The sequence below is a fragment of the Serinus canaria genome, chromosome 3 (assembly GCF_022539315.1).
Source record: "Serinus canaria isolate serCan28SL12 chromosome 3, serCan2020, whole genome shotgun sequence".
NCBI classification, from domain to species: Eukaryota; Metazoa; Chordata; class Aves; order Passeriformes; family Fringillidae; genus Serinus; species Serinus canaria.
In genome coordinates, this window is record NC_066316.1 from 92753511 (window position 1) to 92772352 (window position 18842).

General features: G+C 38.3%; 1 protein-coding gene across 1 annotated transcript in view; it reads right to left on the minus strand.

The window, feature by feature from the left end:
• DLGAP2 (DLG associated protein 2) overlaps positions 1–18842 on the minus strand; it is an 81954-nt gene that overhangs the window by 44763 nt on the left and 18349 nt on the right. The window contains exons 3-4 of the mRNA XM_050972296.1: positions 4771–4918; positions 1387–1606 (exon numbers count right to left, since the gene is read on the minus strand). Coding sequence (XP_050828253.1) covers positions 1387–1606; positions 4771–4918 — 368 coding nt within the window. The remainder of the gene's footprint in view (positions 1–1386; positions 1607–4770; positions 4919–18842) is intronic.

The window sequence follows — 18842 nt, forward strand, 5'->3', positions numbered from 1 at the left end:
GGAAAATAAAATAAGTTCTTTTCAGAGAGAATTTTGGGCTTATGTAGCATGTGAACTCAAGACAGTTTAGGTAAAAATCAGTCCACTTGGTAACCAATGTAATTCTGAAAATATTCCAATTCAGTACTTGCAGCAGATTCCAAAATAAGCATCTGTTTGTGTCTCTTGCCATGGAAGGTGTCTTCATAATGATCCCACAATAATATATGATAAAGATGAAAATTAGCCTCTGGGGTAGAAATAAGATCTCATTTTATATCATGATAATACCTCTATTAATCAAAGAACAGGAACATCCCTAGAGGGGGCACTGTAAGCAACAATTTCTAGCTTTACACAAAGTTTTACATAACAATTAAAATACTATGCTTGAGATAAAATAACATTTTATGCTACTTCTGGAATGCAAATGTATATTATTCAACCATGGCTTCCTTTCTAAGCTCCCACTGTTCTCTTATACAACAGACGTATTAAGAAAATAATTTAAAAAGTATTTTTATATGATGCATTTTGAACTCATTTTTACCTTTTGTAGATGGGTAGCCTGCACTACAGCTTAATAATATGTGGCAAGGACAACATCATAATTAGGAACTGGCATTAACGTATTTGGAAACGTAGAAGTGAATTTGGATCAGTTTACAAAGAATACTTACTTCCTATAGATTTCATTTTAATTATTGAATGGCTTCCTGTGCAATCTTTTCTCTACCAATATATGCTAAAATTCTAAAATGGATAAAGCTATTGTCTTTGCTAAGCAACTAATAAAAAAAAAAGAAAGTTGTCAGAAGAATGTTAAAAATCTTAACAGTGAGTGTTACAACAACGAATGCTTAATGGATAATGAGTAACAGCAGATGTGTAAAGCTTGCCAAAATGTTTAAAATTCAGTGCACTGGTACAATTGGTTACACCCTCCCTAAAAGTAATTAATTACCTTTTACATTAACTGCCTTCGTGTATTTAGATCAAATATTTTTAATCTTAATTCTCTTTTTTTTTGGTACTCTAACAACCAAAATGAAAATGAGCACAACTAATCTCATTTAGAAGATCAATTACTTGATAGATAAACCACATAAATGTCTAACAATATTATACCATTTGCACTTGCATTTTTATATTTGCACCTAGATAACTGTATGTATGGGAAATGGAGGTCAAAAATGCAGGTCCATTACATTATGTACTCAGCATTCTTCCCAGAAAGAGCTTATTCCAAGATGTAGCCACAATAGTACAGTATAAAATACATAATACTGGTATCAAACATTATCTCTACGCAGCAAAAATGTTTCTAGTGCCAAACCTCCCTTTAGAAAACAAGCTGGTATGTTTTTACATGCAGAGCAGTGAAAGGGTCAGTGGAGACTGGCTTACCTGTGGTTGACCTGATGGTTGAGGTGATGTTGGAGGATGTCAGCGCAGGAATACATTCATCATCTTGGGAATAGCCTGCCTGAATGGCACGCAAGTAACTGTGGCTTCTTGTTCGGAAACATCCAGGGAGGTCAAGGGCATCCATTGCCTGAGCTTCAACTTCACTAAACACTGATTCACACACCGATTCAAATTGCCCATTAACCTCTGCTTCACTCATCTGAATAAACAACAACAATGCATTTGATTTTTGACTTGCTTTTTTGTGATCATCACGGCCTCAACATCTCAAATGGACACCTGTACATTGATGAAGAACTGTTTTAGCAAATAGTTAAAATGTAGTAATCCCTTCTGATCACATTCACATTGTTCTACTTAGATCAGCTGTTTACACATCTCCATTAAATGCATCACACATGCCATACATTAGGGTTCCATTTAATATCTTTTGGCATAGTTGAGAAGGGACCCAAGCCAAATTCACTTCCTGGTTAACTGGGTTAGCCATTCACTTCCATGGAAGAGCTTTTCTTCAGCAACATTATATAAAATCTGACTCTTGTACCAGCAGGAGTGCTGTGGAGCCCTGCCTGGCAGAGCAGCCCAGCTGTGCCTCCTGGACCCTCTACCCTGTTGTCCCCTTTCAGCAACAGCTTCCAGCTCCCTGCAGGGCTTAGGCAGGACCCAGCATCTACCTGCTAGCCCTGCCTTGCAGGTGGGGCATGATCCAACACTGTGCCTTTTTTAGAGGCAATTTTCATGATGAGCAGGGCTCAGGCAGAGTGGCCAGGCTTGGATAACCACTCAGCAGGAAACCTTATGTTGCTGTTTTGAAGATTAGCACCTTAATTCTACCTACAGTGTTTTTCAAAGGATCCCTGAAGGCAGCCCTAACTACCTGCAAATGTACCTGAATAACTAAATATTATTTTTATCCAAAATCACATAGGAAGTTTACACTGAACAGATAATTGCATGAATTTCTGAAAATAATTTTTTTTCTAAAGAGTGGGTGCTAGAAATCAGAATCAGTATGAATAATTTTACAAGTTAAATTTATGGCATCACTAAATGGTGCATCCAGTTGATATTAATTTTCCTATGCAGCTGCTAAGTGCTGCTAGTGCTTCATTCATTATGGAAAGAGAGTCCCATCAAATGTTTCAAATGTTTTAGGGTTTTGGTTAAGTAAATGGAAATTTTATAGAGAAGTTCTGATGATTATGAATAACTGATAATTTTGTGTAAGACATTTTTACTACTGAAAATCTTCTGAAAAGAACTAAATTACTCTTCATAAAATTTGCTTTTAATAAAGTTAAGTAGACTAATGCAATCTCAAAGAGATCAAAAAAAATTTACTCTGAGCTATTTTGCAATATTATTGCAAATTATTTTGCAATATTATTGATCAGGAAATATATGGCAATTTAGTCCATAAAATTGGCAAGTCTTAGCCACTTATTTCAAACTAAGGTTACTGACAATAGAAAATTAAAAGTTTTCAATTTGAAATTAAAAATATATACCATGGAATTCAACATTCTTCTTGAGTCTACCCTTTGTCAGGTGTGAAAAAGGAAGGATTTCTCAACAAAAAGGCATAAAAAAACCTCACAAATTATACAAACTGATATTATGTAGATGAAACAAGAGGAGGATGATGTCATGGAGAAAGAACAGGAAACAGCTAAGGTTCAGAACTTGATATTTTAAATACATTTTCTTGGGGTAATATTTATTAAATGCATTTATTAATGGTCTGGAAACATCTGGACTGTGAGGTAGGAAGTGTGTGGCTAACACAAAGTTGCATAGGTTAGTGAACACTGAAAAAGCAAGGAATTACATCCAGCAGGTTTAGTTAATCTGGCCAATTGAGCAATCTACCTGCAAATGAAATCTATTGTGGCCACCTTCCAGGTAATGCACACTGAAATGAAGAATTTTAACCACTACTGAAACCAATTAATTATCATGGACAGCTCAGTGAATATCTCTGTGCACAGACATGGTCAAAGAGGCAGAAGATGTTAGACTAGCTCTATGTGAGAACATTGTTAGGTGGCAACTGACAGCATTTGCTTTGAAGGCAGGATTTAATACACATGAAATTCTCTCAAAAGCAGAGTATAATAAAACGACACAATAACCAATAAGCAGTGTAATAAAAAACAAGGCATCAGAATCATGGGAACGGTTTGCACAAGGGAGCTGTGAAAAAAATAGTGAAAGGTTTGGAAAATGACTGTTTCTAATTCTAATGTGTGCTGCCTAAGATTAAATTTAGAATTACCTCCCATGAATTAGGGAATTTGACTGAAGGGCATTAGTCAGGTGACCAGTCCCTCCCAGCTCTCTACAGTCAGTGGAGACTGACAGGCATTTCCAGAGGGCTCTCAGCCCACTCAGGATGTTCACTGTCCTGGAAGAAACTCTTTTGCTCCATTAACTACAGAGGAAGCTTTAGTTGTTGCCTCAGTTAAAAGCCTCAATTTAGATGAGTTGAATCCAGGCCTGAATAGCCATGCAATACAAATTGAATATGAATGAATATGAAATTGCTTTAAAAAGATTTCTCTTTTAACATAACCACTGTGTATGTATACCCTCAGGTGGCTCAGTAAATGGTCAAAGAAGTATTAACTACCATGTCTGAGAAGGGAGCAGGGCCCCTCTGTCATGAACAGCACAGGGAAGAAAATCAGGACCAATAAACATAAGAAACATTGGGAATTTTATGTCAAGTCCTCTGCTACACAGAACATGTACATAATTCTTATGGCTTATTGCACTTGAGGTGTGATTCAGACCTCACTTTACCATGAGTTAGTACTAACTAACAGACATAAAGCCAGTAGGGAGGAAAGCTGTACCTTTTCAGGAGTCCCCATACATGGAATAGTTGATGGGACTTATTCTTTCCCCCAAGAAGAGTGAGGGATTTGATTAAGAATGAAACACTGCTCCTTTGGAGTATAATTTTTTCAATCTATATTTTAATCTGGCATCCCACATTTACTGAAATCAGAGCAGGTATTTTCAAATAATGAGTATTATAGGAGTGTACTCCTCATGCTCAGTCTGAATCTTTTTAACAATTAAATATTTAATATGGACTTAAAATAAAAACACCAGTATTTATATTTTTAATGAAAAACAAATGGAAAATATAATGTTTGATAGTGTTTCTTTGCCTCTAGCATTCAGCATTTTTCTTGAAATTTTGAGTTACATTCCTCAGAACTGAATTATTTCCACAATTCACATCTTCAGCTTGATATTGATTTAAAAAATGCAAAAAAGCTAAAACCATCCACTAGTTACAACTCTCACGTCTGTGGTTAACCTATAAAGAAAGTTATAAGAAGAATTTCCCACCTGACTAACACAGCTGGCCTGACTGAGCGTGCTCACTGCTCTCATATAGCTCTGATTCCTTGAGCGAAACTTTGGGGAATTGTAGTTTGCAGAGGGATCCAGGTTGTGACCCCCAGGCACGTCACTTGCAGTTTGAAGGTAGCTCTGACTACAAAGGAGAAAGGAAGAAAAAAAGGAAAGGGTGTAAAACTACAGATGGTATCAATTAGGACACTAAAGGCAGTAATTTGTATAAGACACACAAACCCACTCCCCTGGGTCCAAATCTTGCTCTGGATAAAGCATCATAGATCTGTTGTAGCCAAAGGTCTTAGCACAAGCAGAGAATCTGTCTGTGGCTCTGCTGCCTAGATGGTATGAAATTTTAAGTCTTTACTCTATTTCAACATCATCAATCCTCCTGGCTTTTAATGTTGAACTTCACTAAAAGACAAGGTCTGGGTCAACAGGAACTAAAAACAGAACTAAAGTACAAACCAAAGTAATTAAAAATCTTCCTTCATAGATAAAATCTGTTACTTGTAATCTGGTTTTCATCAGGGTTTTAGGCATCAAGAGCCCTTTTATCATCAGGGAATTGTTATATTTTTACAAAAGATGAAAATATCCCATGTTCAGCTAAAAAATAAATTAATAAGGTGCTCAGAGCAGCTGCTTGAAGTTCTAGAAATTGTTTTATTACAACACATTTCCCATTTTGCAGGACTGGGACCGTAAAACCAGACTGAGCCCTTTTCAGTATGCTCTCACACTAAGAGTATGCCAGTCTCCATGTTTTGTTTTAAATGGATTGATAATATTCCATAAAAATAAATAAACCTGAGGAAACTGCAGTACTTTGCCTTGAATACCAAAAATTAAACTCTGGTACTCCAGAGTTCTCAGAACCTCTGTAAATCAGATTTTGGAACTTTCCCCTGCACATCAGTGATGAAATGAATTAATGTCCCAGCTGATATTTGTTTTCATGTGGTAAATAGGCAGCTTTTATATTTATTCCTTAAAGGCAGATTGAACAAAAACAGTTTCTGGGAATGTAGATTTGTGCCAGTTGAATGCCTAGTATTGTCCATACAGTTACTTCATGCTGAGCTAGCAGGGTTGGTCAGTCCAGCAGCGTCTGTGCCACGTGCCTGGGCTGTTGGAAATTTCCCTGTGAAGGGTAAAATTCCCTCTCTGGAAGAACAAGACCACTCAGTGAGTGGGAAAGTCACAGGTTCAACTCCTGCTGCAAGATGAAGCACAAACCAGGGTTTTGTTTCTCAGACCATATTTATCAAACACTGACCATAGGCTGGTGCTTGAGGAAGACCTCAGCCTTCCTCACAGAGCAGACACAACCTGAGTTTGGATGGAATCCCTGAGGAGCACTCTGGGAAGAATCTCAAACATTTTATCCTGGCTTTGCCTGGAAGAGCAGCGTACTGAGATCCATCTATCTGTGTGGCCATGTCCTTTGATGTCTGGTGTGTGATGACCCAGTATTCCCTCACACCACCAACTGCAAGAGCAGATGGGATTTAGAGACCCTTATACTTGGGAGGTCTGTTCTCAGGCACTTCCATGTGTTCTTCCATCTCAGGGTCAACTCAGACATAGCCCTGCTTCCCCAGTGCATCTCCCTTAGATCCACAGAATCATTTACTTAGGAAAAGGTCCCTGAGATTATTGAATCCAGCTGTTAACTGAATGCTGCCAAGTCCACAGTAAAACCTTGTCCCTAAGTACCACATCTACATGTCCTTTAAATACCCCCAGGGATGCTGACTCAGCCATTTCCCTGGGCAGCCTGTTCCAATGCCTGATAATCATTTCAATGAAGAAATTTTTCCTAATAAATTTGCTGGAGTATATCCAAAGAAGAGTAACAGAGCTGGTGAAGCAAAAATAAAGGACACATTTTGTTTTCAGCTTTGTTCAAGGGAGACACCCTTTCAAAATCCCAAGAAATTTCCCTGGAGAAAAAAAACAATTCATTTCTTCCTGTCTATTCAGTTTCTTCCGTAACCTCATGCCAGAGATAAACTATGCAGAAACTATGCTATAACTGCTAAAACCAAATGAAAATGTATGAGATTACTGCAGGTGTGTGCTCAGAGGTTAATTAAGTCATTACAGTCAAAGTGATTCTGTGATTAGGATAACAGGCTGATAGTGGGTCTAATTTGGTTCTAGAGGATAAAAACAAGAGCATTTTTTTGTTCCCATAGGAATGAAGACAAATAGATCAGGTGAAGTGGTGTAAAGCCTCACTATCCACATTTAGCTGCTGGATTCAACTAAACTGCCTTTCCTCTTTAGATGGGCTGATGACTGACAGCTGCTCTGTGTCATTCCAACTTTTGTGTATGCTTTAACTACTGTTGGAATCACAGAATGGCTTGTGTTGATAAGGACCTTAAAAACCGTGTAGTTCCAAACCCCTGTCAAGGGCAAGGACATCTCCTACTAGACTACATTGCTCAGAGCCCCATCCAACCTGGCCCTGAACACATCCAGGGATGGGGCATCCACAGCTTCTCTGAGCAACCTGTGCCAGGGCCTCACCACCCTCACAGTCGAGAATTTCTTCCTAAGATTTAACCTAAATTAAATTTTAACCTAAATCAAAACTAATCACCCCTTGTCCTATCCCTACCTGCCCAGGTACAAAGTCACTCTCCCTCTTCTTTAAAAACCCCATTTAGCTACTGGAAGGTTGCAAAGGAGCCTTCTATTCTCCAGGCTGAACACCCCCAGATCTGTCAGCCTGTCTTCACAGGAGAGGTGTTCCAGCCCTCTGATCCTCTTTTGGCCTCCTGTGGACCTGATCTAAGGGGTCCACATCTTTCTTGTGCTGACCTGGACATACTCCTCCAGGTGGGCTCTCATCAGGGCAGAGAGACTTTTAATCTGTCTGGTATTGCCAATAATCCCTTTGATGTTGTTATGTTAGCATTTTTCAAAACAAATAAGTCCCTCCGGGGTGTTCAGCTTGCCATCATCAGGTGGCAAAATCTAGATTCTGAGTTCATAAACAGTTTGTTAAAGAGGTAATTGAGATTTCATTAAAACATGGGCAGCATTAAAAAAAGATAGAAGGAATAGAATTAATTTAGAAGTTACTGCATGAAATACTCAAAATTAATTAATTGAAACCCGATTCTAATTACTATCCCCTTTGCTAAATAATGCTTAAAACCCCAGTATTTAATTAATCACATTCTGGTTCCTTCTTTGGTATTTCTATCACTAAATACAATCAACAATTTTTACAGCAATAATTTCTTATGGAAAGAAGCCCAGTATTCCATAGTACTTCTAAGCAGCTGAGTTTTGATGAATGAGTTTGGATATTACCTCATAGTTAAATGGTTTTTCATTTATCAGAGATTAATTGATTCATAGAACTGAAGCAAAGTAAAAGAAATGTTACATATAAAAGCTATAAAAGCCCATAAAAGCAATCTTACCCTCATTTGAGTAACACTTTGAAATTTTCCTGATAAATAGAAATTATTAGTTTTTATTTCTGAGATATAATCTCAAAGTTATCCTCTAGGATAATTGTGTTGCTGCATGGGGAAAATTATGACCTTGCTATAAATGTGATCCAGGAAGTGAAATACCAGAGTTACATGGGGAAGTTGCTCTCAAATGTCATGATCTGCTGCTCAAGGAAATCTCATGGTTGTCCACAATGCTAGAAAACACAGTCCACATCTGGCCTTAGTAAATGCTGACTTTTTAATGACATCCACTCTATCTATAAGCTTAGGAACAAAATTCTTGACCTTCATTTCCAGAACATCAAAGTTCTTTTGCTTTGAAAAAAGAAAATATTTTTCTTTTATGTTCTATAGCAGTATAGATGATCTTATATCTCAGCTGATCACTGCAGAAAGGCAAGACAAGCATGTGCAAATGAGATGTTTTAACAGACATCTCCAGGACCACTAAAAAAATATACATAGTAACATCAAAGAGGTGGGTCTAAAAATCAGCACTATGGAGAAGGAGGAATAAGGTGAGAATAACAGGAAAAATTAAATTAGTATGTCTGCTCTCTTCCCACTTGTTTTTCTGAATAGAGTAGATTTTAGGAAGAGATGTCCTTTAAAAGCTTTTCTGCCCCCAAGGGTTACTTTCCATTCTCCACTGGCTTCAGAAGAAGTTCATGGCAGCCAGGCAGAGGTCTTAAATTTAATGAGAAATATCTTATCTGAAAGAAAACTCAAAGCCTAAAGAAATTTTGGGGAAAAAAGCACTTCCATGTAATGACCTTACAGCTGTTGAGAACCCCTACTCTAAAAATGAAGGACTCCCAGTGAAGGTAGCTAAATTTGCAATAGCACATTCAGCACTCAGCAGATTGCCTGAGTGTGCTCAGGGAGGAAAAATACTGTATTATAACCAGATAAAGTGAGCTATAGCATGACATGTTTATCTGGGACAGGATAGCTGATAGCATACCTGATGGCATAGCTGGGATAGCCTGTCACCCTGGTACAGAGTGAATGGCAGTGAGGTTAGGCTGCAAATTTCAACCAAAAAAAAAAAAAATCAAGAATAAGGGAAAAAACAGTAGTCCAAAAGCAGTCCTAAGAAGTTTCTAAGAGTCTTGCATTACAGTCTCCATTTTCTTGCATTTCTAAACTGCAAAAACTCAGGCTTCTGTATCCAAACCTTACGTGTCCTGATGCTCCTCCTTGAAAGCTGTCCCTTTCTCACATTTGCCAGAACCCCAAGGACTGCTCTTTTTGATTCTTGACCTACCCTTATCCTAATCTTTACTGTTTCCTCTTTAAGTCCTGCCTTAAAGTTTCCTGTTCAAGATGTCCTAAAACACCCCCCCAGAAGTCATCATTGGGCCACTTTTCCTTCTGTCCTCTGCAGATCACAAAAGTACCCCTAACACCTCTATTTGTCACCAAAGTCCTGCTCAACCTGCTGATGCCACCTAATTCCACCCCCTCACTTAGGAGACTTCCACTAACCCAAAACCTCCTCGACTTCTTGTGCAAACTAACTTTGTGTTCTTGCCCACACTTCATCAAGAGTAGAGTTTATGAGCAGAGTGGGGGAATATAATTGCAGGAAGACATCTCTTACTTTAGCCTTACAACAAGTAACAAGAAGATGTGGTAAAAAAAACCCAAACCCAAAGAAACAAAAAAGGATGACTTTTTAAAATTCTTTTGACTCCAACCCCCCAGTTTAAATTTATGCTTTTCCTTGTCTTCTAGTCATCCTTAACAGGACATATATCAAAAAATGTAGAAAGAAATTTAAGTTTTCTTGTATTGCAATCAAAAAACACTACATAAGGTCTGTGAAGAGATTTCAGGAGATGGAAAAGGATGTCTACATCTCTTTATCTTTTCCCAATTTAGGCCTTTCTAACATAAGATTGGAAAAGCAGAGACCTATTTGGAACATGTTTTAATGAAAGAAATAATAATGCAAGCTAATCCAATGGCTGCAATAACACATTAACTAATGATAAATGAAGAGCATTAACTAATGATAACAGACTCATTTCCTCATCTTCAGTATTCTAATATTTAGCCTTCTATTTCCTTTTGTATTAATAATGTGTTTGCTAAAGCAGTAAGATACTTTATAAATAAGAGACGGCTAACATTATTTAGGTTTTTTTCTCTGAATTCCATTGTTTTATATACTTTATATACTTTTGGAAAGTTTTTGGGGCCATGGGTAGTGTCTGAAGCAGCACGGTGACTTCACGTATGGCGCTGGGGGATGGGAGGCATTCCCACTGCGGTGTGCGCCACAGCACCTCGCACCACTCAGCCAAAATCGCTCACTTTGTGCAGCACTTGGCCCATCTTTGTTGTCACCGAGGTCAAATGCTGATGAACACCCAGGATGGTTTGTGGAATGTCTCCTGAAGTCTCTTGGCACCACTGCATGATGAGTATTGCTGTGAGCTGGATTTACAACACACAGTACTGCACCAGGACTTAAACGCTGCACGTTTTGCAGAAGACGAATCGTTTTGTTGTTTGGTGAAAAGGAATGTATGGTAACGATACTGTTTTACTTTTAGAACAGCTTGAAATGCCAGAATTAGAAAATGGCATGGTTTAATATCTTATAGATAGTCCAGGGTCAAAACAACACCAAAAAATTGCAAAATCACAGAATCATGTAGGTTGAAAGCCTCTGAGATCATCAAGTTCACCCTGTGACCTAACAGCACCTTGTCAACTAGATCATGGAGCTGTGTGCCATCTCCAGTCTTTCCTTAAGCACCTCCAGGGACCATGGCCCCACCACCTCCCATGGCAGTCCATTCCAATGCCCAATGATCCTTTCTGTGAAGGATTTCTTCCTAATGCCAATGTAAACCTCCCCTGGTGCAGCTTAAGACTGTGTCCTCGTGTCCCGTCACTTGCTGCCTGCAAGAAGAGGCTGACCCCTGCTTGGTTACAATCTCCTTTCAGGAAACTGTAGAGAGGGATAAGGTCTCCTCAGAGACTCCTCTACAGCTAAACAACCCCAGCTCCCTCAGCTGCTCCTCACAGACCCTTCATCAGCCTTGCTGCCCTTGTCTGGACATGTTCCAGCACCTCAATGTCCTTCTTGAAAAGAGTGGCCCAAAACTGGATACAGGAATTGAAGTGTGGCATGGCCAGTGCCCATGTCGTGGTTTAACACACTACAGCTAAGTACAGGGTAGAAGCTAGAAGCCCCCTAACTTCTTCCAAAAAATTGTAGATCCTGAGCAGAAATACTTGAGAGCCAAGACAGCCCCAGGGGAAAAATGGACTATATAACTCCTGAGAAAGGGATCTCTCAGTCACACTGGTTTTCTTTTGTATTTTACTGTCTGCATTTTATAATATATGATTGACATCACATATTTTATCATAAACCTTATATCATTGGTTAAAGCAGTACAAATGTGATGCCAGCAATACACTTGCCAAGGTCATTCCTTGATCTACTCACATTCGAAATAGTGATCACTCCCCAGAGTACCTCTTCTCTTGTCAAATGTTCAGTCACCAGTGCACCCTGGGTCAAGGAGGCACCGAAAGTGAATTAATGTCTTCTGAGGCCTCTAAAAGTTGTAGCAAGAAGGTCACCTTCTGACTCTGAATGGGTTTATCAGGTTTATTCAGGGAGCATACTATATAAAGAAAGTCCATGTTCCATCAAATTAATTTTTGGAATTGCCATATTCCAAAATCATACCTTTTTATTTTCATGATCATGCCTGCATTTGTGCAAAATGTGAGAATGAATGGGAACATTAAAGAAAGTACAATCACTTCTGTTCAAATCAGTATATGCAATTCAGAAGCATCTTTCTGGGACAAAAAGATAAAATTTGTAAAAGAATTCATCTTGGGTGCCTAAAAGGGAGGTGCATTAGAATTATCAAAGTAGCGGCAGTTATCAAAACCTATTTTATTGAGAGATTTGCATTTCAATGGATATTCATTTCTCTATCTGGACCTATCTTAACTATGTCTTTCTAGATACATGAAATAACTCATCGACCAGAATCTAATGATTATGGCTTAGCCAGCAGTGCCATTGTGTAGCAGCTGCGAGTCACACTGCACCTCCATGGAGCCCTGCTGGAGTCAATAGAGCTCTGCAAAGGCACCCAGATGTGCCTGCATGCAGCCCTTTGGAGAACCCAGAGAGTAGACATTAAGTCTGATTCTCCCTTTCAAACAGCACATTTAGTCTGGCTCTTTGGAAAACCAAAAGTGCACATAAATCTCATAAATTCATCTGTAGCAAAGAATTCCTTTTCTAATATTTGCCAGTCTGAAGCTTCTCTTTGATCACTGGTAGATATGAGAATTTGGGCCAAATGAAATAGTTTAGGTGCCTAGATAGTTCATCATTGACCCATACCTTTTTAAAAAGTGTGCCTGAAAGATATTGAACATTATTACAGGAGTATGTTAGGAAATTGGTGGAGACTGCTGTATCTGCCCTTATGAAATGCTACCAATCACTGGTAGGAGAGAACTCTTACTGTCAGTAAATGTTTAGGGATTTGGTACAACATGAACCAGAAGAGAATGAGAGGAAATCATCAGAATCATTAAACAGTCTGGTGGTTTGATCATTCCTTGCAAAGATAGAGAGGACGTAGGCTCAACCAAGCCTGTATTCCAAATCACTCAAAATGTTGCTGTAATAAAAAAAGTAGGCTACCAGAAATCTGAACTCTAAACTTTCAAAAAGATGACAGATTTACACATATAGCTAATCTATAGCTAATCCTAAAAGTCTTGTTGCCATATAATATTTTGAGCTTGCCCTGGCAAGCAAGCAACAAGCTGGTCAGCATCAACAAAATTCAGGCAAATGCTATGGCAAAAGGGCATTTAAAGCATCATGTAGCAGCTCAGTAAATGGGTCTATGGATGCAAGCAGAACTGAAATATTGGATATATGTTCCTAAATCCATTTGTGGAATTGAAATATTCATTAATTTCCTCAGGAAGCGATCTTATTTTTTTTTTTCTTTATGCTTTTAATGCATATATATGTACACATGCAAAAAGTCTAATCTGGTAGAATAAGTGCAGACTACAGGCTGCCAGGACTCATTAAAGCATCTGAACATGAGCTGAATTTAAGCATACATGTAAATCCATTAAAACCAGTAGATCTAAAGAAAATAAGTGACCTTCATGCTGAAGTTGAAGATAGTAATGTGACTAATTTCTGGAGAAGCAATTGAGTTGAATTGGGAAAAGAAGTGTGTGTATGTGTGTGTGTGTGTGTAATTATATATATATATATATATATATATATATATATATCTATATATATATGTGTGTGTATATATATATATGTGTGTATATATATATATATATATATATGTATGTATGTATATACACTCACACAAAAAATTTCTGGTTTTTTAACCAAAAGAATCTTAATTTTCAAATCCTTGCCTGAAGAAGTCTTTCTGTACACATCCTTTATAGTCCTATTTAGTTTTTATTGAAAACAAAACAAATGGGAAAATCAGCTTTTGATCCTTTTCAAAAGATAAGTAAAACTAACATTTTTGTTGGAAGCAGAAACAAATAGCCACCAAAAACTTGAAGCCTATTTTCCCTTGGATGTCACTATTTGTGCTTGTTATATTGACCTGAATCTTACTGCATTTTCACCACAATCCATCATGTAATTGCATTTTTCTGAGAAAATCCTGCTTTATTCCTGAAAAGACTCTGGACATTGTGTCAAGCCTTAGGATCCCCCTTCCATCCCTAATCCAGGGTAATACATTTCAGCCCTAAAACATAAAGCTGGTATTTACTAAAATGAGGTAGGACGTCTGGGCTCAGTGACTCCCTGTATTTCACACTATGCTACTTCTCAGAGAACAAGATGCCTAACACTACTTAAGAGCATTTGCTATTATTCTGCAAAGGAAGAAAAGATGAGGATGTCTTTTGACCCCACAAAAGATGTTTCCTAGGTAGCCAGATGACTGTCTGCCCTTCATCAGCATTCCCTCTTAACCCTGCAGCTTAATCTAACCCAGATCTTACTGACTGCAGCAGGCTATCACCATGCCAGTGGCCCTCTGATTACATTTTTAGTTGATAAGGCTTTGTAATTAGCCCTCAAACTCTGCTCAGTAAATCTCCAATTTCACCCCTCAGAGACTCTGAGTAGATGCTACTACACTATAGGGCCTCAGAAAGCTACTAATGAAGTGTGTAATGAGGCTTTTTAGAGTCAGAAAATTGAGGGGAAAAAAAACCCAAAGATAAATAAAAAGCATATAAAAGATGAGGGTTCCTTTTCTAGTGATTTTCCTTAACTCTTCTATTACAAATATTTCTCAGGAGTGGCTTCAAAACCATCCCTAATTTAAAATGTAGAAGCTCTAATGGCAAATTGAAGTTTACCTTAAAAATCAAAAAAGGCTTGAGTCACTGGTGCACAGCAATGGATAATGTTGGAAGAGGACACTAATTTCCCTAGCAAGGAGGGTGTGCTTTAACTCTCAGTCTGACATTTTGCAGCACACCCACTCTTACCCACAGAATTTTCTGTGTACACTTGCCAAGGGGTGTGTCTCAGAAAAAAGACCCACAAATTTGTTTGGCATTAAAGAATAGTGGAGTCTGCACTGTCATGGGCAGAAATGGATTAAAACCCACAGGGCTGGTCTTCTGCATTGCTTCCAAACTTCTCTTTTGGCTTTTTGGCTTTCACTTTCTAATGTTCTAAGCATGTTATGGTTACCACAAATGGTTGCAAATGGAAAGATTTTTTTTTTTTAAATAGAAATTTCCCATGTGTCTTAGAGGAGTCTGTGCTATTCCATGATTCCTGCTGAGCCAAGGCATCTGGCAGCTAAGTGCTGTCAGATCTGGTTGAGGTTTAATCCCCTTGCTGTATGCTTTGGCAACATTTTATTGCCATAATAAAATCTGCAGAACAGAACCTGGACATGCCTTGGATAACAGTCCAGATAAGCATTGTTAGTGTGGCTGGGGATAGATGCACTCTCTCACTCTGAAAAGAGGGAGAGCAGGGAAAGGTCATTCTTTTGCTTTGGTTTACTATAAGCCCAGAAAACACGTCAGCCATTTCAGGTTTTAGACACATTAACTTACAATAGTGAATGAAGTGTTTTGTGTTGAGTGCTGACTCACAAGGCTGTGAGTAAGAGTGGCTGAAATATGGACATGCATCACGCTCCTCAGGTGTGCTATGGGTGTAAACAACCCACAAAACAAAGATGTTAAACATCTGAGGGAGTCACAGATGCTCTCTCTCTGTGAGTGTGATTCATAATTTAAGATACTCATTCCATACAGTGGCCAAAATCTGTCTGAGTATTGAGAGAAAAATTTTATCTTGGGTTTTCAAGACCGCTTGAAGTATCACTGCTATTGTTCTATTTTAGTTTGCCAAACAATTTGTACTATGGCAGATTCCCTTCCTCATTGAAACACTACATTTTTGTACTACCTTTGTGCTCACACGTCTTTCTGTCTGCCCACCCATCAGCTAAAGGTGTCTGCACTACCACCAACAGGAAAATCTGCCATTAGAGGTTTACAAAACAAAAGTACACATTGCTGTCACTGAATTTATTTTGCTGTAGCTTAACCTATTTAATTTTCATAGTTTCCTGTGAGTCACTTCAGAGCATAATGGAAAACTTCAGCACAGCATGACTCTTCATTTGTGTGAGTGATACCAGTATGATCTTCAAATAGAGTGTATTTACTTTGGGCTAAATGCTATTGTTATCACTTTGGACTAAATGGTGAGATGGTTTTCAGAGTCTTTCATAACACTTCAAAAAGGAGATACTGAAAATGGAATTTGCTATTTCTACAGTGTTATTCTGTTCATTTACATAATCAGTTTATTAAGTATTTTTCCCTGAAAACGAAAAACATCGAAAAACTGTATTATATTCAGTTTTTCAGAATTACTCTCCTACTCCAGAGTATAAAATTCTTGTTTTATTTTCAGCTTTTCTTTCTTGATCCCAGAGTCTCTTGTGCTTCCATCTCAGCTTTGCATGGTTTTGTCATAAATACAGAAAAATTGCATTTAACAGATTGGAAGGATACCCTTACAAATCATGTGGGTCACTCTCTCTTCCAGGATTGCACAAAACTTATTTAGGATAGGGGCAGATACTCCCTTTGTTTCAGCTATCCATTCCATAAACTGTTCAGTTGATTAATGATTTCTAATGTAAATGAAAATGCCTAGCAGTATATGACATACCCTCTACAAACCACTGCCTTCCAACACAGTTTAACCTCATCTTCAGTAGCATCACAGCACAGCAGAAAACAATGGACTGAATAGAAGGGCTTGCATTTCACTTCTAGCATACCAAAACTGACATCTGAACAATTTTGTATAATCACAGTGAATAATAATTAAAAAAAAAAAAAACAACTTTTTTTTTCCCCCAGGGCTACTGGGAGTCAACATAATTTCCACATTAAATAGGACTTCTGGCATCATTCCAAGAAAACAAGAAGTTGAAAGGAAGATTCAGGTATGTGTCCTGTCTCCACGACAGCAAGTCTGATTGCATTATAATTTGCTCAAATGCAATTTCCTAATAATACTAATAAATTACACTGGCTTCAACTTGATGCTATTGGACTAAGTAGTGCAACATACAATTTAGTTTTTTGAAACATAAAGAAAGAATTTAAATTCATTTATCTTCAGTAATCTAGCTATTTAGCTGCATTTTATTTTTGAAAATTTCAGAAAAAATTGAGCCCCTAATGCTATAGCTATGCTCAGAAATAAGGCAGGTCCATTACTTGACCCTGGCCCAAGCTTTCCTATCCCTACTATTTCCCTATTTCCTTATTTCCTATCCACTCTCCTACTGAGAGAGTGGCTGCATCCAACAGAGCTAGTCCCTGAACCATGTCTTGGCACTATGCAGAGGTGAGACAGGTGTCCTGGGCTGGAGGTGGGCTGGGGATGCTGCTGGTTGTGCTTTCTGTCTGCCAGAGGTGGAGATCAGATGGCTGTGGTTGGATGTATGACCTGTTTCTGTCAGCCTTATAAACCAGCAGAGGCAGACTATGCACTACCTTTTTCTTTTTATCTCCCAACTTGGAGTAAAATAGACTCCTTTCCAAAAGCAATCTAAAAGATATTATTTCAGAATTTTAATGCTTCTTTCATTTCATTTACATTCATCTATTTGTATTTATTTATTCAGATGCAAAAATGCATTTTTATTGTTTAGAAACTTTTAATGTTCAATTTGCTGGATCTTGGAGCAACACAAACCAGTAAATTATGGCTTACTTTTGTTGAAGCATAAACAGAATTTAAATAGGAAAAATATCCTTGCAAAGATGCCTAATAATACTCAGAGGAGAAAAGCACACATGTCAAACGTCTGTTGAAGGTTAAGTGAAGGCTGTTCCAATTTTTTTTATCATATTCAGGACAGTGAAGGAAAAGTAGGCTTTTCCTTATGAAACCCATCTACTTTTGTTTTGCAGCCAATAAATGTTTTTATACTGCCAAAACTATCAATATTCAGCTTTCATTACTGTGGTCTGGCAGACCTCAGTTCTGAGCTACCCTGTCACCCCAGCAGAGGAGTAAGAGAATTAAAGCCCCTTTTCACTTCTGTGCACTAGCTCCCTCCATCTGGGTAAACAAGCTAAAAAACCAGCTAATGCAGCTGACATCTTGAATTATGTAATATCTCATAACACATGCCAGAGATGCTGTTCAGCCCTGTTATACATGCAGGAATGCTGTTCAAAGGCCTGGCTTCTGGTTGAGCAGCATGATCAGTGCTACAAATAGTGCTCAGCACGCAGGGGGGATTACTGAGCCGTGCTGGGGCAGGAAGGAAGGCTCCATAACCATTTTCCACTGCTATATCCTTCACAGATATCTGCCAGACAGAAAAGGCAACCACAGGGACAGGGAGACAGATATACTGGGAGGAGATGGCTTGTGGTGAAAACCCAAGTTTAGGATCAGCACTTGGTATTTCTGCGCAACAAGAAATTTTCTGCCTGCCTTTAGGGTTGCTGAAATCTGTAGATTTTTGCAAGAAAGACTTACAAGAGCCAGAATACTTGTCACATTTCCGTTGAAGTCCACTGGAAAAACCTGTGAATGTTAGGCTGGCAGACTCAAGGTGTTGCCCTTCAGTTTAAGGAAAAACTGAGGACTTAAAAGATATCTGTCTGCAGGGGCAGCCTGGCTGCTCAGTTATTCTTAGTCCAGTGCTGTGACAAATTTTCAACAGAACCCCGATAGTATTTTACAGAATTACAGAAAGCTTTCTCCTTTTCTGACTGGTTAGTGGTAACTATGCCATGAAATCCTCCAGGGCCATGAACAAGCACAGCTGTCAAGCCCAGTACATGCATCAGCAGTGCACCCATGCTTCAATCAATTAAATTCTGAGTGCTGTATTTGCAATACATGGGAAAATGACAGAAGACACAACACTTGGTATTGGCCTACTAACAACCACCTGCCTTCATGATTTAACAAATCAGGAATACTTTCTTTCTTGAAATATATTCCTTATTCTAATATGCATATTTAGT